At 38.6% G+C, this 25,261-nt stretch overlaps 1 protein-coding gene across 3 annotated transcripts in view; it reads right to left on the reverse strand.

Annotated features, from left to right (window-relative positions):
- Positions 1–25,261, reverse strand: part of ADHFE1 (alcohol dehydrogenase iron containing 1) — an 85,954-nt gene that overhangs the window by 13,461 nt on the left and 47,232 nt on the right. For all 3 annotated transcript variants that reach the window (XM_033934221.1, XM_033934220.1, XM_033934222.1), the window contains exons 12-13: positions 18,451–18,547; positions 8,394–8,551 (exon numbers count right to left, since the gene is read on the reverse strand). In XM_033934221.1, coding sequence (XP_033790112.1) covers positions 8,394–8,551; positions 18,451–18,547 — 255 coding nt within the window. The remainder of the gene's footprint in view (positions 1–8,393; positions 8,552–18,450; positions 18,548–25,261) is intronic.

Consider the following 25,261-nt stretch of genomic DNA (forward strand, 5'->3'; position numbering starts at 1 on the left):
ACTTCAAGTGCCTTACTAAACAATTACCCGGCTGATCGGAACTCCAACCTGCATGCATTTCCCTGTTAAAGTTTTATCGGAGAGAGACCACATTGAATCTTTTTTCTACTACATCGGAAACAAATTTAAGCCACGGATACATAGGATTCTCATGTCTTGCTAAACTACCAGTTCTCAATAAACCCTTTTAATATGCAAAACAGACTTGCTCCGAGATAAGCAAATACCTGTTGGAAATCTGTAGCCCCGAGACAAAGGACTCCATTGCTGCTATTCCCTCCCCCTCTTTCCTCACGTGATAGCTCTGTGGAAGGTATCGAGGGAGGAAAAAGGTGGGGGTGAAAATCCCCCATTTGCAGCCCGCTCTTTCAAACAAAGAACACTGAAGGGAACGGGAAGCCATTAACTTTATTTTTCTTTTTCCAGAGACAAGAGAAAAAGTTAGGGCAAAGCAAAAAAGACAGAGAGAGACAGAACTGGAGTTTAGAAAGACAAAGCTGAGAAACACAATTTCTTTTTTCTTTTCAAAGTAGTTACTTCAGATAGGCACTGAAAATGCAGAGAGAGAGACAAAGAAGGGGGAGGGGTGCCCTCAGCCCGTTTTTTCAAACAAAGAGACGGGTGAGGGAAACTTTTCAAAGTCAGATTAAAACAGACAGTTTTCTTTTTCACAGAGAGAAAGAGTTAGTTCAGAGACAAAGCTTATACACACAGCAGGAAAATATATATATATTTTTTTCTTCAAACTCAGTAACCTCTGTTATCAGACAAGCAAAAACTTAATTTTTTTATTCTTTCAGACAGGCACTGCTCAGTTTAAAAGCCAGATGGAAAAATGCCAGCACTGCAAGGTTTTTTTTTTTTCTTTCTTTCTTTTCACAACATTCTTTCTGTGTTACTTTTATTTCTAATTTTTTCTTTTTTCTTTTTTCATTAATATTTAATTTCCACTAACTTCATATCCCTCTACCCACAAATTTATACAATAATGTACAGATATATACAAGCATGCATGCTCCTTATTGTTAAATAATATTTTTTAATATTTTTAATTTTTTTATTAATTTTTTTTTTTTATAATTTTTTTCTTTAAACAGGCGTAATACTCACAATTTTCCAGTTTTCCGGTCCCGTTTTATCTCTAATTTCCGCCATATTCCTGCGCAGCCAGTCAACCTGTGACCACCTTTTGTTACACAACCATGCGAAATCTCCAGAGCTCCTAGAGTTTCCATGAATAACCTATAAGCTTTTTCAAGGCGTCAAATTAGTTAGTTAGTTCCCGGGTTTCGCCACCAATTGAGCATGGGGCATTGACGCCATTTGTGAAAGCTTCAGGTTTGAAAATAATTCTACATGAAAAATGACACCAGCGCAAGGTTTTAAAATTATAACCAGGATTTATTGAATTATTGGTTCTATTTTCCCATTATTAGATCAAAAGAATAGCATAATTGCTTACGTTGCGCTCATGGGAGATCATCATCGTGGCCAAAGACTGGCCTTCTCACAATGGTCTCGTTTTTCTATCTCATTACAGTCTATTATATAACTTTTGGTTTAGTGACATCATCAAGTTTGACGACCAATAACATTTCTCTGGGTGGTCTTAAAGTTTAGACAAAGAAACATTCCTCCATGTTTAAAAGTTATACAAAGTTTCAGATGATTTCTGAATTAACATTAACATTCAAAAGAATTCACAATTATTAACATGGTAAATTCTCAGTCCTTCCATGCTGACAAGTTCTGAGCCTTAAAGGAAAAAAAAACTCCTAAGCTGACAGATTCAAATTGCACAGCCTTACACAGAAATCTTACTCAGGAGAAAAAGGGGGGGTTAAATCCCCCTCTCCTCTCCCTGAAGCGTGGGCTTTCAATGCCCCCCCCTTCTCCCTATTCTTGAGACTGACTCTAATCACTTCCAGATGTTATGCTTAAGATTTTTTCTTAATGTTTCTGCTTATAAACATAAACCATTTATATTTCCACAATCATATCATCACATATTACATCCATGGGCCCCAAACATTCATAATTTCATTCATATCTTGGCCATTCATACTTCATACATTTTATATCTCAGTTTGGAATATGGAATCTAATATGCTTTTTTCTAACTAGCCTGAGCACATCTGTTTTCAATTAGAACCACGAGGCTAAAGGCGGGAAGCTGAACAAAGAACAGAAACTATTCACTGGCACAAGATGCTGACCTAAGACAGGACAGTTATAGTACACACAAAGAACCTAAAATGGATTCCATGTAATCCTGATTTCCACCATGATTTGGCTCAACAGCAAAGTACATACACAGATATTATTATGCTTTCCCTTATATTAATCCTTAGTATATTTTTCTCTGGCCTTAGCTACATTATATTTAAATGTTTTATTCACCTGTTTTTCGTACGCTTCTATTTGGGCGTGGTCCTTAACTGACACAGAATTGTCTCTAACTAGAATTACCCAGAACCATATGAAAAACTGGCCTTTTGTAGAAAAAAACTCCACAAAAAATACTGCACTATCATGCTTCTGACATCCATTGCATTGTACCATAAACAGCACGTTGGCCACGCGCCACGCGCCATGCGCCACGACTCAACTTATCAATTAATTCTAATAAAGAAGATAAGGTAGACTCTGGATTTCTCAAATAAAGTAAAATATCATCAGCATAAGCCGAAATTTTATATTCCATATCTGAATATGGAATACCTTGTATCTCCCTCGTTTGCTGTATTGCTAACAATAAGGGTTCTAATACAACATCAAATAACAAAGGAGATAAAGGACAACCCTGTCTAACTCCCCTCTGCAATTGAAAACCATCAGATATCTTATTATTAATATTTAGTCTTGCAATCGGGAAGCTATACAAAGTTTTTACCATTTGTATAAATCCAGAACCTATACCAAACCATTCTAAAGCCTGATACATAAAATTCCATTCTACCCTATCAAATGCTTTTTCTGCATCCAATGAAACTGTAAAAGTCGGTTCATCCATTTTTTTTGATAAATTTAACATATGAAACAATAATCTAGAGTTATTAGAGGAATGTCTTTTAGCAACGAAATCCGTTTGATGCATATCTATAATATGTGGGAGAGCTTTGGCTAATCTCAAAGCCAAAATTTTCGCCAAAAGTTTATTATCCACATTTATCAAAGATATAGGCCTGTAGTTTGAAACCAAAGTAGGATCTTTATTTGGCTTAGGCAAAACAATTATTATTGATTCAGCCATAGTACCTTTAATATTACCTTTTATAAGTTGTGTCTGATATAAATTTAGTAAATATGGGGAAAGGACATTTTGAAATGTTTTGTAAAATTCTACTGTATATCCATCACCACCTGGAGCGGATCCAACTCTAAGAGATCTCAATGCTGTTTCTAATTCTTTTAATGATATAGGTTCATCTAAACTCCGTTTTATATGATCAGGGATCTTAGGTCCATTAATAGAGTCTAAAAAATTTTTACCATCTTTTTGTCTCTCCAAATAAGGCTCGGAAGAATACAGGTCCTTATAAAATTTTAAAAATTGTTTTAAAATTATATTTGTTTGATTTGTTATTATACCATTATCATCTTTTATCCCATTTATATTAGTTCTTCTTTTTTTTTGCTTTAAGATAATTTGCCAATAATCTTCCCGCCTTATTAGAATTTCCATAATACATTGCTTATCATTTTTATGCTTATCATTTTTGAAGTTAATTCATTATATTTACCTTTTGCTTTCAAAAGAGCTTGCAATATCTCATTTTCCCATTTACTTACCAATTTAGCTTCTAATATTTTGATTTCTTTTTCTAATTCTATATATTGCATTTTAATCTGTTTCCTAATAAAAGCTGAATATGATATAATATTACCCCTCATAGTTGCTTTAAATGCATCCCATACATTCTCAATAGATGTATCCTCCACTAAATTCATTTGAAAGAAATCATTAATTTGTGTTTTAAAATTTTCCAAAAATTTATCATCCACAAGCAATGCATTATCAAATCTCCAAAGAGGTCTACCCTTTTCCAATTGATCCATTTGTAATTCTATCCATACTCCCGCATGATCCGAAATAATAATAGGATCTATGGAAGCTTTAATCACCTGTTGCACCTTATTTGTTGAAACAAAAATATAATCTATTCTTGAAAATGATTTATGAACCTGTGAACAAAATGAAAACTCCTGATCATTAAAATGAAGAATACGCCATATATCCTTCAAATCACATGATTGAGCCAAATTATCTAAACCTAAAGATTTTATACTTTTACCTGGTTTTTTATCCAATAATGGATCCATTACAGCATTAAAATCTCCAGCCACCACTAAATTAGAAGCAGCCAGTGGTAACAACATATTCTGTAACTTTTTAAAAAATTCTGATTGATTCGAATTAGGGGCATATATATTAAACAACGTCAGGGCATTATTTCCCATACCTATATCGACATGTATCCATCTTCCATGTGGGTCTGAATTTATTACCTTAATCTTGGCCATACATTTTTTATTTATAAGAATTGCTACCCCTGCTTTTTTACCCTCTGCTGGAGCAAAAAAACATTCTTTTACCCATCCACCCATTAGTTTCTGTGATTCTTTTATATTAAGATGGGTCTCCTGCAGACAGTAAATATCCGCATTTTGCTTTTTTAAAAATGCTAATACTTTTTTCCTTTTGATTACATGATTCAGGCCATTGACATTAATAGAGTATATCTTAAAAGACATTATACATTCTAATATTTATCATTATAATCTTCTTCCCTTCTTCCTTCACATCTAAAATCCAAAAATTATTTTCTATGACACACATATTTACCCCTAAAGTATCCACTCCCTTATTAATCTTTTCTTTAATCATTCTAATAAATCTCATCTTTTTCCCTCCCTTTCCCACCCAATATAATGACTGCTTAAGGACACACATTGGAACAGCAATCCGAACATTCCCCTTCCCTCTAGGCAACCAATATTCAATCAATATCAATATCCCCTTCTATCTATCTATATTAATCTTTACTATCTTTAATCATTTTTTGTTCTTAACATTTCATTAATGTATCTTTATTCTTTCATCAATTTTTAATTTATATTTTCCTAGTATTATAATTTACATCATAAATTTATATCTTAAACATATATTTAATATGGTATTGATATTTTTCCTATATCTTATACTTTTCTTTTTATATTTTTATTGTTTTTTCTTTAGTTCATGTTTTCCTTTCTTCAGTATTTCAATGTCTCATATTTTTATAATTTTTCACAATGTCATCAAAACCAATCTTGATGTTTTATGTTAAAATGTCATAGGCTCTGATTTTGAAAGAAAGGCTTTTAATTTTTCTGGATCGTCAAAATACAAAGATTTATCCCCAGATGATACTCTCATTTTTGCCGGATAATATAATCCATATTTATATCCCTTTTCTTTTAGTTGAGGTCTCATGTCTAATAGTCTCTTTCTTTTATTTGCTGTGTTTTTTGCAAAATCCGGCAAAAACCATATTCTGGATCCTTTGTAGTTTAGATTTTTGTCTTTCTTGGCAGCATTTAATATTTCTAATGCTTGTTGGTATCTAAGCATTTTGAATATTAGTGGTCTTGGCCTGCCTTTATTTTCTACATTTTTTACTGGGATCCTATGCGCCCTTTCTATTTCAAGTGGTTGTTTTAATTCCAGTTGTAATATTTTTGGAATTAAGTTTTCCAGAAATTGTATAGCATTTTTCCCTTCTAAATTTTCTTGTATTCCTAAAAGTTTAATATTTTTCCTTCTTCCTCGATTTTCATAGTCTTCCAGTTGATCTTTCAATTTATTCAGTTCCAGACTGTCATTTTTGCATCTATTTGTTTCACCTTCTATGACCTCCATTTTGGTTTCTAATACCGTTGTTCTTTTATTATTTACTTCCATTTGTCTGTGGATGTTCAGTATCTCTTCCTTCATTTCAGCCATATTGGTCACAGTTTCCTTAAGCATCTGTTTAATTTGTCTTAATTCTTCCATAACTTCTGCTTTACTCAATATATCAGGTTCTTCAGCAGGAAGTGGGATCTTACTTGGTGTGATTTGATCCTGCTTCTGTCTTTTTGCTGACGTACCAGCCTCATTTTTATTTTGTCTGGTACTTGCCATATTCCTGAACTTATTTCTATATTTTTACAGATTTTATCTTGTCCACAATCTTTATATTCAATGACTCGTCTTCGATGCTATGTTGTTGAGGAAATATCAAACTCTTTTTTTTTTTTTTGGATCTCTTCCTTCAGGGTTCCTGTCCAGTTCTTTACCCTCTTCAAAAATGGCAAAGGAGGTCTATTTCAAACTGCCTTAATTTCAGACTGACAGGCACTGTCCTCTCACCAAAATTAGTTTAAATTGAGGAAGCTTTTATCTTTTTCCTTTTATCTTCAGCTTGTTCAATGTCAGTTTACCGTGGTCCTCAAGCCTCTTTTTAATTTTTATCGTTCAACTCCTTGGAAATCTCATCCCTCAACACCATGTCACTATCAGCATTTGAGAATAAAGGCACTCTTAATTTTTTTTTTTTTTTTTCCTCAATTTTGCCAGTGAGGAAATAACAGATTTTCTTTTTGGCCTTTATTCCCTCAAAACTTTATTTTAGTTTTGTCAGGTGTAGGGTAGTATCAGTTATCACAGTTTTTGCCAATTTAATTTCTCCACAGTTTTTTTTTTTTTGATGTCATTCAACACAGAAGAAAACAATTGGATTTTATCTTCTCCTCAATCGTTATGTTTGTATTTAATATTGTGCCTTATCAGCTTAAAAAAAAAAAACACAGTGAGGAAATAACAGATCTTTTTTCCTGTCTCCTTTTCCTCAGGGCTTTTTGTTTCAATTTCGGCAGCACTAGTTTCCTCCTCAGTAAAATAGAGATTTCAGTCAGTCACACTGTCAATAGCTTGCCTAGACAAAAAAAAATGAAAGAGAAATAGATTTTTCCCCTTTTCCTCTCCCTACCCTCAGGGCTACTTTAGTTTTGGCGGCACAAGTAAGTAGCTTTTTTTTTTTTAACTTTGCTGCGCCTTTCCAGCTCTGAAACAAAAAAACAAAAAACAAAAAACCAGCGATCCTATTTCTGGCTCTCTTCCCTCAGTCAACTGTTTTTAAAACGGCATCGAAGGAGGAAACTTTCCTTTTTCTTCCGTTGGCCAGTTCAATTTTTCATCAGCCTGCCCTCACTGCCTCGCCGTACCAGCACAGAGAAAAGCCGGTAAAAGAAGCAATAGCCTTCCCCTCAGGCCTTTCTTCAGTGTCGGCGGTTTCTCAAATTACCTCTGCTGGTTTATTTATAAGTTTTAACACTGTCGGCATTGATAACTTGCCTTCAATATCTCGCCGCTCCAGCACTGAGAAAGCTGTAAACTTCTGTCAGTCACACAATAACTTGCCTTCGATGCCGCTCCAGCACAAAAAAAAAAAAAAACCGGCGATTTTTTTTTCTTTGGCTCCCTTTCCTCAGGCTTTGTGTTAGTTTCGGCGGAGGAGGGTAATATAAATCTATCACAATTTCAGCATTGACTACGATTGTTTTTTATCAAAATCAGCAAAAAGGGGATAATTTTTTTTAATCAACCGTTGCCTAGTTGAGAGGAGCGCCGCGATCACACGTCCATTTGTGTGCGCGGTAAGCCACGCCCTCCTTCTAGCATTTGTATATAGGCAATTTAAGTCCCAGTTTGTTACCTTTTCTTTTGGATCTACTCTTGATTTGTTGCTCCTGCTGGTCTCCTCGCGTGTTGCCTCCTGCGGTGTGTCTATTCCGTCCTCTGTCCGCTTCTTTGTTCTTTGATAGCCCTCTGGTTCCGGCTGTTTCCTCCTTGTTTTGCTCTTTAGCTCTAAATGCCCCTCGGTTCCCTGTGCTGCATCTTTGGGTTTATGGTTTGGGCTGAACTGGGTTTGACATAGTCAACCAAGCCGATATTCATCAGTTGGCTGGCTAGTCATAGCAGTCAAAGATACACCTGCTAATTAAGTGGGTCTATCTGGCCACTAGACTTAGCTGGTCAGGCAAAGAATACTGGCACCGACTGGCTGTGTCATGCAACATAGCTAATGAATATTAGCAGTTTGCCAACTTGGTGCTAGTTAGCTGTCCAGGAACCGTTTCTAGCCAACCAAATACAGTAGCTCCAAATATCAGGTCAAATATGTTTTTCTCGGTTTTGTTTTTTGGTCCTGCCATCCATTTATCATTTCAGCATTCTTTGTGATAGTGATCTAGCATTGTGATCAAAGTGATTACCTGCTCCCTCTAGCAGACCCTGGTTCAAGTCCAATGAGTAGCCAGACCTGTCCTGACATACATATAGAACATTTGTTGTCAAGCAGTATTCTTACCTGAGGCAGCGTGCCTTTCACTAAATCAGGGATATCTGCTTTAGAATACCCAACTGCATGCAAGCCATCTTCAACATTCAAGTCAAACATGAACTTCCGGAGTGTATCTGCCAATACAAGCCCAGCATCTTTGACCTTGACAGTGCGGATGTCAGCACCTGAAACAAAATAGAACTGTGAGATGCTGGGAGAGAAGAAAACATCTAAAGTTTGTAAAATTAACATAACAGCCTCCTCTTTCTAAGCAGAATAGCTATTTGCATTTTACCAATTAAATAATCCCAGAGGTAGAATAAAACTAATCAGTACAGGCTATCCCAATGGAAAACTTAGAAGAGCAGGCCCATCTTCATTTTTAACTGAGGCAGGGCTGGATCAAGGGTAGCCGATATTCTAGCCAAACTTTGGCCATGTGCCCTCAACCCATAGTCCAGCATCTCCCTTTCCCTTCCCTAGCCCAGCATCTTATCTTCCTTTCCCTCTGTTGCATCTACTGGTTCCAATCTTCTTCACTAGCTGAGACTGCATCAAAATAAAAGCACAGCATAGGGTCTTGAGCAAGATCCCATGCTCAGTTGCTGTACATTGTACCTCTTCCAACAAACTTCCTGTCAGAAGGGGTAGGGGACATCAGGGCTGGGCCCGAGTGTAGGCCTTTGTTCAACATCCTCACACTAGTTTTAAGGTGCAATGCTTGCTTGGATGAATAAATACATACATACATACCTTTCTCAATATGAGTTATTCAAGCCAACTACAGATCTTTTCTGAGACGGGCAGCTAGAATTGCACACAGTACTCAAGATTTAGTCTTACTGAGGAGCAACAGAAGGATTGTGATATTTTTGTTTTATTCCGCATTCCTTTCATAATAATTTCTAACGTGCTGTTTGAATTTTTGGCTGCTGCCACTCACATTAATAGAATGGGATAAGGATAAGATGTGGAAGGGAACAAGCTGCCATTCTGCTTGTGAAAGCTCACTCAGCTAGAGAATGACACGGTGACTGTTTCCCGTGGCTAGCTACAGCTAGCTGCGGGTAACTCGCAGAAACGGGGAAGAAATCGACTGATTGTCACAGGTATGGGGACAAGGCCATTCACTGCCCCGTACAGCGGTGAATGGCCTTGTCCCCGCAGTAAAAGTTCTGCGGCGAGTTGCCTCCCTTCCCACCCCTCCCAGTCATCAGCCCCCCTCTCGATCATGGGTGCAGCAGCAGACCCCATCCCTCCCTATCACAGGTCTAAGAGCCCTCATACCCTTCCTTCCTGGCTCGCAAAGGAGGGGGGGGGGGCTGCTGGATTGGCTGGAGCTAAAGGGAATGAAGACAGTTACTGGATCTGGTCTGAGGACTGGGAGGAGAAGGGAAACAGGTGCTGGGTCTTTGTGGTGGGTGGAGTGGAGCTGGAGGGAAGGGAGAGGTGTCAGACCTACACCTGGCGCTGAAGGGAGGGGATAGAGGTGTTGGATCCATGGGAAGAGGGCTATAGGAAAGGGGGAGGAAGGAAGAGTGAGTGAAATATTGAACATAGTGAAGGGAGGGAGGAAAGAGAGAGTGTGAGACATATTGGTGTAAAGGAGTAAGAGAGGGGAGAAGCTGGACAAAGGGAGATATAAAAAAAGAAGGGAGACGGTGGGCATGGATGGGAGCATTGGAACAGGGACAAAAAAGGGAATGCTGCATGGGGGTGGTATATGGACACAGAGGGGTAATGCTAGACATGGGAGGGTATATGGACACAGAGAGAAGATGGCTAGACATGGGGGAGAATAAGAACGCAGAATGAAGATGCTGGATAAGGGGGATATAGAGGAGTGATACTGTACACAGAGGGAGGGGATCATAGAATGGAGAGATCATGAAGGCAGGGAGATGGGCACAGGGGAAATACTAAAAAAGGTACGTATAGGAGAGAAAGGAAAGATTGAACATGGGGAAGAATACATACACAGAAGAAGAAGATGGATGGTGAGCATGGAGAAAGAAGAAATGTCAAATGGTCAGAGACTCTGGCAAGTGAGTTAAGAGAAGACAAAAGGAAACAGAGACTAGCGCCCGATACCAACCTGATTTGAAGAATAAAATGACGAGACAATAAAAGGTAGAAAAAAATAATTTTATTTTCTCTTTTGTGATTAGAATATATCAGATTTGAAATATGTATCCTGCTAGAGCTGGTGTTAGACATAACTGGGGACTGTAAAGCCCAGGCTGTGCTTCTTTAGCTTCTAGCTTGCTAAGGGCTCTCTCTGACCAGGGGGTAGTTGCCCTAGTTGCACTCTCCTACTATGTGTCACTGAAGTATTTTGTTAGCTTGATTTTTCTATGTAGCATTCTGTAGTAATTTGACTTCAGTTTTATTGATAGTGAAGGGGATATTTGTGAGGGGGAGGAGAGAGACAGAGGTTTTGTTGATCCTTGCTCTGTATTATTTGTGATTTATAAAATGACAATTGTACAGAATATTGTTTCTTTTTCAGTATAAAATCATAACTATTTGAGGCTTGTGCGGATGGGATCAGATGGTTAGTGGAGATGGGGCCTGAGTGGGTCGGGGACGTAACCAAGCTCATAGGGATGGGGACGGGGACAAATTTTTTCCCCGCGTCATTTTCTACACTCAGCACATGTCTATTACATACAACATTTTAAAATGAAAAAGCAAATGTTACAACTTTGACCTCTTTCTAATACGTACTGGGAAAAACACAAAATAGAAAAAGAAGGAACAAGAAAATCAGAGATACTTACCTGTAGCAGGTGTTTCAAGTTTCAAGTTTTATTAGTGCTTGATAAATTGCTTATTGAATATCTAAGCGATGTACAATTCAAGTAAAATAGAAATAGAAATACACTGACTTTAAATAAAAACATACTAGGTTAACATACATGAACCGTGAGGATTAAGGGGGAAAGTTACAATATGTTTGTAGAAGAAGAAATACATTAAAGGGAAAAATAACTCAAGGAAGTGTTCCCCAAGGATAGCAGGTATGTATTTTCACAAGTGGGTGATATCATCCATGGAACTCGGTACGGACACTACCAAGTGCACAGTCACTTTAAATTTTTTGCTGGTGCCTTCCCACCTGACGTTGGCTCACAAGAACATCAGTTCAGTAAAAAAGCAAAGAAACCAACTAGGGTAGGTGGGCGGGTTGTGAGAATGACATTATTGTTAAGACTGTAGTTTTACTGAGTATGTCCATATATTATGTATGTTTTGGGGGTTTTTTTTGTAACCCACACAGATTTTTAGATGAGCAGGATCTAAATGTTTTAAATAAATACCGTATTTTTTGCTCTATAAGATGCACCTGACCATAAGACGCACTCACGAGAATGAAAAACCAAGGAAAAAAAATTCTGAACCAAATGGTGTGCCCTCTACCCTGTCCCCCCTCTGGTGGTCTAGTGGTAGGCCGGGACAGGGTACAGGGCACGACTAATGGTAGACACATGTAGTGACAGCCAGCCAGCCCCAAGGCAGCCAACCATCCAGCCAGCCAGCCAACCACAAGCCAGCCAGCAGCCAGCCCCCAGCCAGCCAGCCCACCCCCTTGTACCTTTTTTTCGCATCCCGGCTCCCAGTACGCTTTCCATACTCCTGCCTCAGTTCCCCTGCTCTCTTCCGGCAGCAGCACAATGATGCACGAGGCAGGAGCACACTTTTTGCGTGCCTGCCTGATCCTGCACTGCACTTCGAATGGCTGCCATGAGTTCTTGCAGGATTTGAGAAGCTTTAGGGCTTGAGAAGTAACCCTTCTGCTTTAGCTATCAGCATGAAATGTGTCCTGGAGGGTGTCCTTTTCCTTCTGAAGACTGCCCGGATCACAAATTCCTAGTGCTCTATTCACTAGTGTACATAGAATCCCTCTTTTTGTGGCTGGGTGATGATGCATGCAGAGTCTTGGTGGCCAAGAAGAATTAAACAGGCAAGAGATATAGCAAAACACCCTAATAAACTTCAAAGCAGATAAAGGGCTTTCCATAAACAAAGCATGGCAACTGCTCATCCAAAGTTTCCGACCTCTTTCCAGCCAGAATTTAAAATTGTGACCTATGAACTTTTCTACCAAAATTCAAATTTATAATCAACTAATTTTCCTGCATCGCCTCTAGCCCCTAGCCAATCAGTTTTGAGAATCCACTACATATAAAGACAAACTGCAGACCTCACAGTCCAACCTGTAGAAAGACACATCACGATGGCTGAAAAGTCAGTTCTATCTACCCAGAAATGGCGAGACCCAGAAAACTAAAAAATCATATATGCTTGTTGCTCTTGGACAGGGGTAGGCAATTCTGGTCCTCGAGAGCCACAGCCAAGTCAGGTTTTCAGGATATCCACAATGAAAATGTATGAGATGGATTTGCATGCACTGCCTCCTTGAGATGCAAGTCTATCTCATACATATTCATTGTGAATATCCTGAAAACCTGACCTGGCTGCGGCTCTCGAGGACTGGAATTGCCTATCCCTGCTCTTGGAGAACACCTTATACAGGTCAGTATCTTTGCTTTCTCAGAGGACAAGCAGGCATTATATTCTCACATGTGGGATTTCCATGCTGCCAGAATCATGGCTCTGGATTAGGATAATGGATATATAAACATGAGTCTGGAGAAACCCAAGTGTTTTGGAGGGAAAGTTGGAGCTCAAGAATTAAAAAGATTCTGTAGAACTGCTTGTCCAAACCGATTGTCTCTTCTGGAATTTTGTTCCAAATAGTAGTATGAAGTAAAGGTATGACTTAAGGACCATGTGGCCGCTTTGCAAAGGTCTTCAATGGATGCACAGCAGAAATGAGCTACCGAAGCAGCCATAGCTCAGACACTGTGGGCTGTTACACAGCTCTTCAGTGTCAGCCCAGCCTGAGTATATACAAAGGAGTTACAGTTTGTCAGTCAAGTGGAGATTGTTCTCTTGGAAACAGACACTCCAAGCCAGTCAGGGTCAAAAGCCACAAAGAGCTGGGAGGATCTTCTATGACGTTTAGTGCACTCTAGGTAGTTTTCCAGAGCACATTGCAGTCTAAAGTGTGCAGTGCTCTCCGGATGTGAATGCGGCTTTGGAAAGAAAACAGGAAGAACTATGGATTGGTTGAGGTAAAATTCTGAGATGACCATGTGTAGGAATTTTGGATGAGTGCAAAGTATTACTGTGTCTTGATAGAATCTTGTGTAGGAAGGATCTGACATAAGGGCTTGAAGTTCACTCACACAGCATGCAGATGTAAGGGCAATGAGAAAAATGATTTTCCAAGTGAGAAGTTCAAGAGAGCAATATATAAGTGGCTGAAAGGGAGACCTCATAAAAGCAAATAATACCACATTAAATCACAAGCAACAGGTAGAGGCTTGATAGTGTGACAAACGGACGTCTTTCCCAAGGTTTGCCACAGGGAAATTAAGGAAAGTATATAAACCCCAGTGCAGAAGGGCTGACCAGGTCAGTGCCCAGGACAATAAATTAGCTGACTACCTGGTGAGTGACAATGAAATGGAAATAGAACAGGAAGGCTTAGACTTACCTGAAGCAGTCCCAAAGCCAGGCAGGAAGAAGCTGCCTTGCTATTGTCCATTGCCTGTAAGGCAGAAAGCTCACAAGCAGTTTCCCCTCAGAGAAACGGCATGGGCTGAGGAAGGAATTCCCTTCCCCCATCCAAAGCCAAGGGAGAGTGGTTCTTCCCCTCAGCTTAAAGCCAGGCTCGTTAGAGAGCAGAGGGAGGAAGGAGGAGGAGCAGAACGAGGCTTGGCAGTAGAGCAGAGACAGGACGGGGCTGAGCAGTTCCTCAGCACTGACTGGGAAATGACTGAGGAACAGGCTGGTAATTTGGCCACTGAATTCCTTCCCCCAGAACCCATGGTGTTGGAGGAAAGTGGGGTTATACAGGAAAGCTAGCCAGAGGAGATGGAGAGCTGAATATCCTGAAAAGGTCTGTGAACAGAGGTCTTGTTTAGGCTGTATTTTGCTGTTTGCTCTTTGAGCTAATGACTGTGGGAGTTACTAGGGAAATAATCCTGTACTGCAATTTCACATGCTGTTTTGCTGAAGTGTAGAAAGGATACAGTAATCTCCTCTGCAGGTTATGTGCACAGCTGAACCAAACGCCAGGCTAGTTTTAAAGCCCAGAATTTCCTGACTTCCATACTCCGTGAAAGTGCCCAGCTGTAAAGAAATTGCCATAGCAACTAACTAATTCAATTAGTCTGCCTGCCTCATAGAAAGAGTGAAATTAACCCTCTCAGGGAAAAGCCTGCTCGGGACTAGGGAGAAAGTCCAGCCCAGCTGGAGAGATTAAGAGCACTGTAGGACAGCACAGAATATTTCTCAATCATGAACAAGAATGTCTCTCCTGTAAAGCTACAATGGAGAGTTATTGGTGCTTACTGTTTCACTTCCTAGCCTCAAGGAATATTAATGACTGTATGTGATTTACCAACTTAGTCACCCAGAATCACTGTATGTGATTACTGGGTGACTAAGAGTGAAATGAACTTTTTCTGTTGTTTTTGTATGAGGTGCATGCTCCCAGGAAAACCCGGAGCGGCACAGTAATTCCACGGCCGGTGGCCGAATAAAAGCTTATGTTTTCACCAAGGCCATTCTGACAAAGTGTGATTTTTTCCCAAAACCCTTGGAGAATAAGCTTAGTTGGGCATTGGCCAACGACTACCAACTTGAAAGGTGACCCTAATTCTAAAGGGACCACACCAGTAACAAGCTTCATGTCACTACCCGACAGCTCAGGGTGTTCACAGAGAGCGTGGGTGTGACAATAGGTGGTTTTGAGTGAAATAGACCTTTCATGAACAGGCTACCAAAGGATGAACAGATAAAGAGGTTTTTAGACCAGAGGTAGAGAAGGTAGTCCAGAATGTATAGAAGTAGATATGTGACCAGTTCCAGGGAATGCAATGCATACCAGGAAGAAAACCTGGTCCATTTGAAGTAGCAATAGCATGGAATGGAAGGTTTTCTAGATGCTTCAATGACAGCAGATACGGCAGCTCAGAGGCAGAAACATTTACTTGCCTGGTGAAAGAAACCATGTTGCTAGTGCTAACGAGTGGGGGTTCGGGTAAAGGAGAGATTCCTCATTCTGAGTCAGCAGTGTTGTAAATGGTTGCAACTTGCATAATTTCTTGGATGAGAGCTTTAGGAGGAGCACGAACCAAATCCGACATGGCCAACAAGGTGTTATAAGGATCATGATGCCTTGATCTTTGCGAAGTTTGAGTAGAGTTTTTCTGATGAGAGGTATCAGAGGAAATGTGTAAAGGAATATGTACACCAATGAATAAGGAAAGCATCTGACAAGGTGATTGTTCCTAGTCTGGAGCAGACTTGTGGAATTTTGTTGTTGTGGGGAAAAGTGAAAAGATCTATGTCCGGTGTCCACCATGTGGAGAAAATCTGACATAAGATGTTTGTGCTGAGAGACCATTCATGCGGCTGAAGATGTTAGCTGAAGTTGCATGCCAAGATATTTTGCTTCCCCACTAAGTAAACCGCTTTGAGAAGTATGCCAAGAACAACTGCCGAACTCCAAATTTGGATTGATTCCATGCAAAGGGGGTAAGAATACATGCCCCCTTGTTTGTTCAGATAGAGCATGTCAACTTGGTTGCCTGTAAGAGCAAGGATTACTTGATAAAGGGGACGGTTGTGAAATGTTTTTAGATCATTGATATGGAGGATTTGTTCTTGGTGAGACCATACTCCTTGAATGTATAGGCCACCCAGATGAGTACCCTATTCAAATATTGAAGCATCTGTGGTTAGAGGTTTTTGATGGCAAAGAGGCTGGAAAGGGAGAAATCTAGTGAGATGGTTGAGGAACCATTCACCATTGAAGAGAATGATGAAGGTACGAAATCTCTTGAATTGGAGCAGACAGATGTCCAATGGCTTCAGAACATTGGGTCAATAGGGTCCATTGTGGGACTCCGAGGTGAAGACATGCAAATGGAGTGGCAAGTACTGTCAACGCCATATGACCCAGAAGGTATTGTGGATGAGCAGAAGTGCATTGTAGGGTGGAGACTTTTTGGCACAAGTGAATGAGATTGTCTACTTTTTTGGTAGAAACAGAGAGCAGTATCCAGGAGAGCTCTGAAGAACTTGAGAGCCTGAGAAGGGTGCAGAAGTGACTTTTGGTAGTTGATGGCAAAACTGAGGTGCTCCAGAAGATGGACTGTTGAGTCGATGGCATGATGAGCTATTTGCGATGATGAAGCCTAAGTAGGAAGAGGCACTGGAGACGTCACAACCAACGTGGGAACAACAGTCTTTTATTGGAAAAGAGTCATTAAAAGTATAAAACAAACAAAATCCTAACTAGGACCCAGTTTTGACGACAACGTTGCCTTAATTTTAATATGCAATTTCATATGCAATTTCAATATGCAATATTTATTTTAGCTTTTGATATTTAGGCTGTTTGTTCAATTTAGAATGATTAGTTAATGACAATTGAGACATTTTTAATGCACTATTTCTTTTATTTCTACTGTTATTATCATTAAATTAATTTTATTATATAGCATTTTATTTGTATTTACCTGCTTGATTCATATCTGGTTATGTATTCTTTTAGATAAATATGGTCCCCTGAAGAAGGCAACATAGTCGTCAAATCTGGATCCTAGTTGGGATTTTGCTTGTTTTATACTTTTAATGAGTCTTTTCCAATAAAAGACTGTTGTTCCCACGTTGGTTGTGACATGTCCAGTGCCTCTTCTTGCTATCATCCATAGTATTTTGAGGCTTTGTTTCTTCTTTTTTTGTTCTTTGAAGCCTAAGTAGGGAAATATGTGAAACCCCCATGTGAGAAGGGCTGCCATCACTACCACCAATCATTTCATGAAGAACTGAGAGGCTGAAGCCAGTCTGAAGAGCAAGACTTTGCATTAGAAATATTGAGAACCAATGTGGAAGCAAAAATACTTCCTATATGCAGGAAGGATAGATATGTGAATGTAGGCCTCCTTTAGAGCTAGAGAGCATAGCCAGTAATCTTTTTCTTACGTGCTCGAGGCATAGATAAAGATGATATAGAGTCTTGCCTTCATAAGGAGACCGACGTCCAATGCTCTGGATGTGGTGTCAATGCACTGGGCACCAATGCCAATGACAGCGTCATAGAAGGCTGAGTGTTGGATTCTGAGTCCCTTGTCATGCTCGATGTTTTTAACTGAAGTTTTCGGGCTTTGAGTGACCTCTTTTGCATATGGAAGCTGAGGACACAGCTAATATCCTAATTTTCAGGAACCAGACACACCAATTATGTGGGTCAGAGCCTGAAATGGTTTGATTACATTGAAAGCATTTCTTAGAGCCACTTGGTATCCTCTGTGAAATGGAGGGGGAAATGGCCTGGAGAACTGGAGTAACTAGGATGACGAAAACAATCAACACTACTGGGGAGAAAAAAAGGTCTCAGAATGTCTCGAAGGCCAAAAAATTATAAAATTGACAAAAAGAAACCAAATTTAGCTAAAATACTGGAATATGATAAAAACAACTAACTATGAGGAAAAGAATGAAAAAGAATTACAGAAGGCACAAAATAAGAGTAAATGTTTGACACGCTGAAGACACAGCTACTCAACACTGCGATAAATGAAGAACTGATGGCCCCGCAAGCCGACATCAGGCAGGAAAGCACTGGCACGCATGCGGCATGGGTACTACCAAAAAATTAAAAGTGATAGTACACCTGGTAGTGTCCTTACCAGGTTCTGTGGATTACGTCACTCGCATATGAGAATATAATTGCTTGTCCTCGGAGAAACTTAAAAATATAAAATTATTCAATCATTGTAAAGAATAAGTACTCATATAAAAGTTAGCTTAGGGATTCCAGAAACTGGTTAGAATTATAGTCTTAGACTTTAGTTTTTACAGTCAAACTGCAAAAAAAAAAAAAAAAAAGAAGTAAAAAACACTCTTAGCCCCAAAACACATTCTGTTTGTGCAAACATTGAAAATGTATTAAAAAATGCTATGCAAAAAGGTTGATCTTAGAACAGGGAATTCTCTGACATACCCAGTATCTCTGCAGCCTCCAGATGTCGCTCAGGACACATCGATGCCGTGAAGGTAAACACAGCTGGGGATGTCAGAATCACAGAAAGCCCATGTGGCTACAAGATAAAATAAAACCCTTCATTATCCAGAGTTCTTACAACTGCTACTGCAAACTTAGAGAAGCAAAGCTAGTGTAAGAGGAAGAACTTGGCTATAGCTCATAGAGCATCTTTTTTATCATTTTAATGTTTATTAATTTTCATTTTCATGATCAACAAAATCAACATTTTAACAGTTACATTTCAGCTCATAGAGCATCTTATGGCACTAGACCTCACAGAAAAGATTCTCATTTCTTTTGTCCATTTGGTGTGACAGTTGTGCTCTTTCAGAAAAGAAATGTATAGCTCCTTCTTGGGCTCTGAGTTCCTGGGTGGTGGAGTAGGGTGTGTCAATTTTGAAGATGTTAATTTAAAAAAGCACTAATAAAAAAAATGGCACAATTTCATGTGGAAAATCAACAACTAGCTTTAAATTTTGTGCAAAATGTCATTTACCTACCTGGAATTTCTAGGAAATTATGCAAAAATACACAAATTACTGAAATATGTTTAAGCACTCTGAGAATAGTTTTTCATGTGTTTTCATTGCAAATTAATGCCTTTTGTGCCTCAGTTATCAATTTATCATACTTATTTAATAATAATAATAACTTTATTTTTGTATACTGCATTAACATGGAAGTTCTATGCGGTTAACAGATGAAGAGACTGTACATTACAGCGAAGTTACACATTTTTTTTTTTTTTTGGCATAGCTACATTTACATTTTCGGCGACGCTACATTTGCGGTGAAGTTATTTTTCAGGTCGGTTACTATTGCAGTAAAGTTACATTTGTTGTAGGTTGCATATATATAGCGGAGTTCATACAGTAGTGTTACATACAGTGGTGATATATACTGCGGCGTTCGATAAAGCCGAGCAGAGGCATTAAGTAAGGGGGGTAAAGAAGAAGGGGTGATTAGTTGGATAGGGTGATCCATTTTGTTTTTTTTTGTTTTTTTTGTTGACATTTTCACTGTTTATTTTTTTTTTGATATTATTTTTTATTTTCAAATTTTACAGAAAGTGTACAACATATTAACAATTGATGAATTTATAATAACACTTTTATATCTAATACATTATGTTCTAAATATATTTTTATCCTCTATCCCTCCCCCTACCCTTCTATGACTTTTCATTCATACATTACATATTGTATAATATATTATAACATATTATATAGAAATTATTTTCATTATCCCCCCTCTATGTGTGTCATAATAAAGATATTTAAAAGAAGAAAAGAAGAAGAAAAATCCTGCTATTTATTCATTGCAGTATTTTGTCAATGGCCCCCATATTTTTATAAATTTAATATATGTCCCTCTTTGTATTGCTATTGCTCTTTCCATTTTGAATATATGACATATTGTGTTCCACCAAAATGTATAATTTAGGTTATTATAATTCTTCCAATTATTGGTTATATGCTGAATGGCAACCCCTGTCATGATTAATAAAAGTTTGTTATTTTCTGGTGAAATTTGACTTTTTTTTCTCATCATCATTCCAAATAACACTGTATCATATGATATTGCTATATGATTTTCCATCAATTTATTAATTTGTGGCCAAATTGAAATCCAAAAACTTTTAATATAGGGACAATGATACAGTAAGTGATCTAGAGTCCCTGGTTCCAGATTACAGTGCCAGCATTTATTTGACTTAGAACTGTCTAATTTTTGCAAACGTGTAGGGGTCCAAAAAGCTCTATGTAATAAAAAGAACCAAGTTTGTCTCATAGATGCTGACATTGTACATCCCATTCTCCAAGACCAAATTAGTGGCCATTGAGATGCATTAATCTGATGCTTAATCTCAATGCTCCAAATATCTCTTAGACCATTTTTTGGTTTTTTATTTAAATATCCAGATATTAATTTATACCACAATGCGGCTTGATGTCCTAGGAAGTCTGCTTGAAAACATAAGAACTTTAAACTATATTGATTATTCAATGTTTTCCATTCAGGGAACCCAACCTGAATGGCCTGCTTCAATTGCAACCATTTAAAACTTTGTGTTTTACTTAAACCAAATCTATGTTGCAATTGTGAAAATTCCAGCAGTTTACCTTCTGAAATAACATCATCTAAAGATCTAATGCCTGCAATAATCCAGTTCTTCCAAAGGATTTGAGCTCCGCCAATTTTGATCTTGGAGTTTATCCATAAAGACTGATTAGTTGATTTGTTTATTGGGATAGGTGTTAATTTACTAATAAATCTCAACGTTTTCCAAGTATCCATTAATATTTTATTTTCTCTGTATCTTCTAGGCATGTTGATACTTGGAAGTTGAACTAAATTTAGGGGAAACATAAGGCGCCATTCTAAATACAACCAATCCGGTGCATTATCCATAAGTTCTGGGAGGATCCAATACATACCCTGACGTAGAATATAGGCTTGATGGTACCTATAGAAATTTGGAAAATTTACCCCTCCCTCCTTAATTGATTTTTGCAAAGTTACTAAAGCTATTCTAGGTGTTTTACCTAGCCAAAGAAATTTTGTTAAAATGCTATTAAGCTTTTTATAAAAGGACCCCTGAAAATAAATAGGTATCATACTTATTTGGTAGCAAACTACAGGTAACATCATCATTTTAATAGTTTGAACTCTTCCCCACCAAGAAATATGTAATGGGTTCCATTGCTCACATAACTCCGTAACTTTTTTTAATACATATTTTTCATTCTCTTTTACAGTATCTTCAATTGTATTTTTAACTTGAATGCCAAGATATTTAAATCCTTCTTCTTTCCATATGAATGGAAAAGTGCCAAATAATCCTTTTACACAATGAATATTTAAAGGTATAATTTCAGATTTATTCCAATTAATTTTATAACCTGAAAATTTGCCAAACTTATCAATTAATTCCAATAAAGAAGATAAGGTAGACTCTGGATTTCTCAAATAAAGTAAGATATCATCAGCATAAGCCGAAATTTTATATTCCATATCTGAATATGGAATACCTTGTATCTCTCTCGTTTGCTGTATTGCTAGCAATAAGGGTTCTAATACAACATCAAATAACAAAGGAGATAAAGGACAACCCTGTCTAACTCCCCTCTGCAATTGAAAACCATCAGATATCTTATTATTAATATTTAGTCTTGCAATCGGGAAGCTATACAAAGTTTTTACCATTTGTATAAATCCAGAACCTATACCAAACCATTCTAAAGCCTGATATATAAAATTCCATTCTACCCTATCAAACGCTTTTTCTGCATCCAGTGAAACTGTAAAAGTCGGTTCATCCATTTTTTTTGATAAATTTAACATATGAAACAATAGTCTAGAGTTATTAGAGGAATGTCTTTTAGCAACGAAACCCGTTTGATGCATATCTATAATATGTGGGAGAGCTTTGGCTAATCTCAAAGCCAAAATTTTCGCCAAAAGTTTATTATCCACGTTTATCAAAGATATAGGCCTGTAGCTTGAAACCAAAGTAGGATCTTTATTTGGCTTAGGTAAAACAATTATTATTGATTCAGCCATAGTACCTTTAATATTACCTTTTATAAGTTGTGTCTGATATAAATTTAGTAAATATGGGGAAAGGACATTTTGAAATGTTTTGTAAAATTCTACTGTATATCCATTACCACCTGGAGCGGATCCAACTCTAAGAGATCTCAATGCTGTTTCTAATTCTTTTAATGATATAGGTTCATCTAAACTCCGTTTTATATGATCAGGGATCTTAGGTCCATTAATAGAATCTAAAAAATTTTTTCCATCTTTTTGTCTCTCCAAATAAGGTTCGGAAGAATACAGGTCCTTATAAAATTTTAGAAATTGTTTTAATATTATATTTGTTTGATTTGTTATTATACCATTATCATCTTTTATTCCATTAATGTTAGTTCTTCTTTTTTTTGCTTTAAGATAATTTGCCAATAATCTTCCCGCCTTATTAGAATTTCCATAATACATTGTTTGCTTGGAAAACAAATCTCTTCTTATCATTTTTGAAGTTAATTCATTATATTTACCTTTTGCTTTCAAAAGAGCTTGCAAAACTTCATATTCCCATTTACTTACCAATTTTGCTTCTAATATTTTTATTTCTTTTTCTAATTCTATATATTGTATTTTAATCTGTTTCTTAATAAAAGCTGAATATGATATAATATTACCTCTCATAGTTGCTTTAAATGCATCCCATACATTTTCAATAGATGTATCCTCCACTAAATTTATTTGAAAGAAATCGTTAATTTGTGTTTTAAAATTTTCTAAAAATTTGTCATCCACAAGCAATGCATTATCAAATCTCCAAAGAGGTCTACCATTTTCTAATTTATCTAATTGTAATTCTATCCATACTCCCGCATGATCCGAAATAATAATAGGATCTATGGAAGCTTTAATCACCTGTTGCACTTTATTTGTTGAAACAAAAATATAATCTATTCTTGAAAATGATTTATGAACCTGTGAGCAAAATGAAAATTCCTGATCATTAAAATGAAGAATACGCCATATATCCTTCAAATCACATGATTGAACCAAATTATCTAAACCTAAAGATTTTATACTTTTACCTGGTTTTTTATCCAATAATGGATCCATTACAGCATTAAAATCTCCAGCCACCACTAAATTAGAAGCAGCCATTTTGTTAAGCCGTTTGGTGGCAGACAGAATTGGAAGAGTCGAGAGACTGAGGTAAGTCAAGGTCCAAGGAGGAGGCAAGGAAGAGGGGGGGGAGAAGTTAGAGGAATTTATCAAAAAGGTAGGTTTTTATTGTCTTCCTGAACATTTGGTAGGGGGGGGGGAATTGGAGATGAGTGCTGTGAGGCATTTGTTCCATTTGCCCGCTTGGAATGCGAGGGATCTGTCGAGAAATTTCTTGTAGAGGCAGCCTTTCAGGGAAGGAAAGGAGAACAGGTAGGTGTTTCGTGTACGAGAGGGGCCAGCGATTTCAAGGTGCTCGGATAGGTAGATTGGGGAAGAGCCTGCTAGGGTTTTGAAGCAGAGGCAGGCGAATTTGAAGATGATCCTTGCCTCCACCGGCAGCCAGTGGAGTTTAGCGTAATAGGGGCTAACGTGGTCAAATTTTTTGAGGCCGAAGATGAGGCGGACAGCAGCAATATTACCCATATTAATACTAACATATTAGTTTCATTTTCTTATTCACAGGTTTTCAACATAGCATTGTCACAGCAATAATCAAATACTGAAAATGTCCAAAAGAAAAACAAGACTGCAAGTTTGAACTCACTCACATCATTTGGTGGGATCAAACAGAGAACTACCTGCAGCTGAACTACCAACTGTCAGAGATCTCAATAGATATGGGTTGTGTTTGAGAGATATCAGTGATTAAGACTGACAAAATTACAGCACTGATGAACCGGTCAGTGACTCAAAGACTGGATTACAAGCTCGATGGTACAAAGCAAATAAAACAAAAATTCAGCCATGTTAGGATTAAAGCAAAATTAAAATCCCTGTGGGAACAAGCCGGCAAAGTTTCTGTGGCCAGAGCAAAACTGGAGGTGAAAGACAGATTTATGGTGAAGCTCGACACATTGATGGACATACTTACCTGTAAGCAGGGCTGGATTAATCAATGCCTAGGCACATGCCTAGGGCCCGAAACGATGAGGGGGCCCCGCTGAAAGAGGACTCACCTTGCCGGCAATGGGCCCCCCTCCTGGAATCAACCGCAATGGGCCCCCTCCCAGCATCAACGGCAACGGGTCTCCCCTCCCGGCAGCAACAGCAATGGGCCCCCCTACCGGCAGCAACGGCAATGGCCCCCCTCTCCAGGCAGCAATGGCAACGGGCCCCCCCCTCCCGGCAGCAATGGCAACGGGCCCCCCCCCCCGCAGCAACCGCAATACAGCCGGATCTGTTACTGGAAGGTCCCGCAATGACTGCTTCTGCCTGTCCATCCCCCTCCGAATTCACTTCTTCCATAGCAAGTAAGTGACGTCGGAGGGGGATGGACCGGCAGAAGTAGTCTTCGTGGGACCTTCCAGTAACAGATCCGGCTGTATTGCGGTTGCTGCCGGGAGGGAGGCCCATTGCCGTTGGTGGGGGGGAGGGGGGCTGTTGCCATCAGCTGTTATAATGCTGCTTTCGGGCAAAGAAGCTCAGAGGGCAGCAATGTTTGGAGGGGGAGAAAGGAGCATGGAAGGGTGGTGGAGGAACAGAAAGGGGGCAGAGTGGTATGGAAGAGTGGTGGAGGGAGAGAAAGGGGGCAGATGCTGATGGAATTGTGTGCAAGGAAAGGGAAGGATACTGGATGGAATTGGGTTGGAGGGAAAGAAAGCGGGCTGATGCTGATGGAAGTGGGGGGAAGGGAGAGGAGTGAGTGGAATGCTAGACCATGGGGGTGTGGGAGAGGGAAGGAAAGAAGAGAGGAGAGAGATGCCAGACCATTGGAGGAGGGAATGGAAGAAGATGGATGCCAAACCAATGAGGGTGAAGGGAAAGATGGAAGGGGGAGGCATACAGTTTTTTGAAGTGGCACAGAAGGACAAAAGATGAAAGGAAGATATTGACAAGAAGATGAGGAGAACAGAAACCAGACAAGACAAAGGTAGAAAAAAAATTTCTACTTATTTATTTTTTTTGTTTTAGGGGACATGCATCGCTGTTTCTGTGGTGTTGCATTGTATGCAGAGTCCAGCTTCTTGGTGGTTTTATTTAACCTTTGTCTATTTTATCCCCCCTTTTACAAAACTGTAGA

This window comes from Geotrypetes seraphini, chromosome 2 (assembly GCF_902459505.1).
Source record: "Geotrypetes seraphini chromosome 2, aGeoSer1.1, whole genome shotgun sequence".
Taxonomy (NCBI): Eukaryota; Metazoa; Chordata; class Amphibia; order Gymnophiona; family Dermophiidae; genus Geotrypetes; species Geotrypetes seraphini.